At 35.3% G+C, this 3,638-nt stretch overlaps 1 protein-coding gene across 1 annotated transcript in view; it reads right to left on the bottom strand.

Moving 5' to 3' along the window:
• Positions 1-1,282: 1,282 nt before the first annotated feature.
• LOC138633144 (tetraspanin-8-like) overlaps positions 1,283-3,638 on the bottom strand; it is an 8,874-nt gene continuing 6,518 nt past the window's right edge. The window contains exons 6-8 of the mRNA XM_069719208.1: positions 3,302-3,421; positions 3,112-3,195; positions 1,283-2,456 (exon numbers count right to left, since the gene is read on the bottom strand). Of these exons, the coding sequence (XP_069575309.1) occupies positions 2,379-2,456; positions 3,112-3,195; positions 3,302-3,421 (282 nt within the window). The 3' untranslated portion in view covers positions 1,283-2,378. The remainder of the gene's footprint in view (positions 2,457-3,111; positions 3,196-3,301; positions 3,422-3,638) is intronic.

The following is a 3,638-nucleotide window of genomic DNA, read 5'->3' as shown; positions in this document are numbered from 1 at the left end:
TGGAGGTTTTTACAGTGAAATTTGGCCCTTTTAAAGCGAGTAATGAGGATTATTTTTTACAGAAAATGCAAAACAGCAGTTCTTTGAAATGAATAAAAAACAAAAGCTAAGATGCATAAGATGCAGACGGAGTCACAACACCTCAAATGACTCATTTTACAATCAGAATTTGATTAATTAGCTTTGAAAAGTCAAGAAAAGACGCATCATTTCATCCCTCTTTAAGAGAGCGTGGCGTTAAAATAGAAGTTGCGGGAATTTCTCACCAGACACCAGATTTGAAAAACTACAGAGATTTAAGCAGCATTTTGTGAACTTGTTTGGATTTATATGTCAAATTTCTGCGCTTTAGTTTTAAAACATAATTAACGAGCGCCTCCATCATGAAAAAAAAAAAAAAGGCAAAATCTACAATATCTGTCCAAGAAATACCTGAAAATCTTCAAATAAGATGCAAATAATGAAACATTTAGTCATAACAAGCTGCTTCCTGTCAAAGTAAATCTCAAAATATTCATTTAAGTAGAGAAATTTGCCAATTTTAAACAACAACCAACAGCATGAAAAATAAAACCACTTAATAAAGCAAAAAAATAACAAATTCCAAACAATCAAAATTTAACTCTGTGAATGTCGTTTTTTTTGCGGCGAATAGATCGACGAAGATACCGGAGACACTTCAGGTTTTATCACCGCAATAAAAAACAGAGTTGAAATATCTGTGAAGGAGGAAGTGAAGCGAGTTCTGGGATTCATCAGACGGACAGACGGACTTCCCTTCATCCTTTATTTCTGTTCCAACAGCTGAAACAGCTTTTTACAAACTTCGGTCTGCAGGCACTCAGAAACACAAGCAGCATCGACTACATCATCTCTTCTACTATCAGCACAGCATGAAGATCAAAGTGTGGTCCGGGGACCTGTCGGAGGTCCTGGAGGTGGAGCAGAGAGGTCAACAGGAAAAACATCTAAAGACGGTGAAATTCTTTGGTATTTAGCTTCTTTTAAATTTGATGTTTGAATTTTTGTTTGGAAGTTCTGACATAAAATCTTCCAAATAACGATTCATTTACGTGTTTTTCTATTAAAAAAAAATCAGAGCGCTAACGAGCGACGGACAACTGCCCGGAAATATTTCTAAAATGTGGCGCTAAATAGCTCCAAATCTTTTGGAAATTTTGAGGAAAGTTTCAACTAAATTTCCTTGTAAATAATGATTCGTGAAACTAAACAATATGGAAGCCCATTCTCACAAGTAAATTAAAAAAAATTAAAGCATTAATTATGAATTCTCAGAAATTAAAATCTGTTCATTAATAATTAAAGACTTAAAAGGATTATTTAAAAAATAATCAAGAAAAAATAAATCAAGTTTCGCTCCAAAAGATGAAACTCCAACTTCCATAATACAACAGTGTCAAATCTAAATCTTATTGTTTTATAATGATGATGTCATTATGATATATTGTGTCTTTAAAGGCGTATAGATGAACATAACATGATCAAACCACAACTTCAACTTCCTGAGGATTATTTTGTATTATTTTCCCAAAAATGGCAGCAAGAAAATGTGACGGACACGAACGTATAGAAACCCATTCCTGCCAAAAAATAAAATTGTTATAAGAACATCAAAACTTTGATATAGTTTTTAATTGTAACAATTGGAAGTCGATTTTAAGCATCTTTCACATAATTTGGACCTTTGTTAAAAAAAAAACGTGCAAAAATCTACACAGATAAAAATATAGTCGAGAGTGAAATAATTCAAGAATTTTTCCAAATCATAAGAAAATATAATATTAAAAAGATTAAATTATTTACTGATTGACTTATTCTATATTTTTTTGGGCAGTAACAGTTTTTTATACATTCAAGTCTGTTTTTGTTCCTTTAGGCCTCAGCGGTTACAGACATGTAGACAAGTGTTTTTGTTTCACTTGTAATAAATAGCTTTGTTTTGACATGACATCCATAAAGTAATCGTTATTACAAGTTATATATAATTTAAAAGGAACACTCTGATATTTTGGGGAAATTATTTGAATCCATAAAATGTCAATGCTGCAAAAACAGCTTTTAATTTGAAATAAATTGACTTTGCATTGTCTATTTGTTAACTTTACTCATTTAAAATAATTTACTATTTCACAATAAAGGACATATTTGCCCAAAGTGTTACTTATTCTGCATTTTTTATTTTTGTCACTCCTGGGACTCCGTACGTACGTGGAAACCAGCCTGTGTTCAATTTCAGCCAAAATATCAGCGTGCTCCTTCACAGTAAAAGCGCAGGATAAGTCACGGCAGCACTGTTGCTAGGTGGATGTTACACGGGTCATTTGGGCACTGCTGACTGGCCGTTACCGGGCGGCGACTCAGGCGGTGGTGGTGGCGGCGTCGTCCTTCCTGCCGACCTGACAGTAGAGGATCATGGCGAAGACCATCCCGAAAATCTGCAGAGCGGAAACACGACTTAAAACCACATTTAGCTGCTGTTTTGATGAAGAAGGAATTTGATCAATTTCCTGCCACTTTTTAAAAGGTTTCATTTAATGCTGTCATAATGATTTTAATACATTTTATCGGGAAATGTTGTTGTATTTGTATATTTGATGGCTGTGTTGCATCGTTAAAGTCTGGGGTTGAAATATGCTAAATTAAGGCTTTAATTTGTCTTTAAAAACAACTTAATCTCTTAACATTTAACAACTGGTTTTTTTTTTTATGTTGTCATGGTAGAGTAGTCATGTTATAAAAATTGCACTGGGATTTTTTTTTTTAGAACTGATCTAACCGCTAAATAAATTTTTTTTTTTTTAAAAAGTACTTTATTATGTTGTTTTATTTCGTCTAAAAGACTCAAATGGTTGTAGCAAGTTTTGTCTTTGTGCTTTATAGGAGTTGTTTATTTATTATCTGCTCTAGTTTTACTAAACTTTATCGTATTTATGGTTAAAAATGATGTGAAATTGCATATTTTTGATTAAAAAAATGAAAGTGGGAAGTTCATAAAAAATGGTGTGTGTGTGTGTGTGTGTGTGTGTGTGTGTGTGTGTGTGTGTGTGTGTGTGTGTGTGTGTGTGTGTGTGTGTGTGTGTGTGAGCTGACCAGCAGGATGGCGATGGCGAAGGCGATTCCGATCACCACCGTCATGTTTTGCTCCATCACCTTGACGATCTGGGTGGTGCAGGTCTGCAGGATGACATCATCAACATAAACATGACATCACATCTTTTCAATGTTCTTTTGTTGATTTGTACAGAAAGTGAAGTGAAGTGGGCGGAGCCTCCGGCCTCACCGTGGTGAAGGAGCTGTTGGGCGTCGGACACACGGCGGTGTCGGTGGTGTTGCATCGACAGGACGCCGGGGCGACGCCTTCCCAATCCGACGCTCCTTTCACGAGACCGCAACACTTGAGCTGGAAGGAAAATACCGAGATCACATTTCTGTCCCGTTATCTTCTCCTCATTGACTTCCTGTAAATACTTGGTTTGACCTTTCACACAAGGAAAAGGAGCTCAAAGTGGAAATAAAATGCACAAGAATGATTATTTGTTCTTTCTACAGGCAGAATAACATGATGCCCTTTTCCTTGACATCTTTTCAGTAGCAAGTTCTTTTTTTATGTTCCCAGA

The sequence above is a fragment of the Brachyistius frenatus genome, unplaced genomic scaffold (genome assembly GCF_029030835.1).
Source record: "Brachyistius frenatus isolate BFR_SWC_R1_liver_20210118 unplaced genomic scaffold, ASM2903083v1 Contig_210, whole genome shotgun sequence".
Lineage (NCBI taxonomy): Eukaryota > Metazoa > Chordata > Actinopteri > Embiotocidae > Brachyistius > Brachyistius frenatus.
Note: the sequence above shows the minus strand (reverse complement) of the source record. Positions and strands in the feature narration are given on the sequence as shown.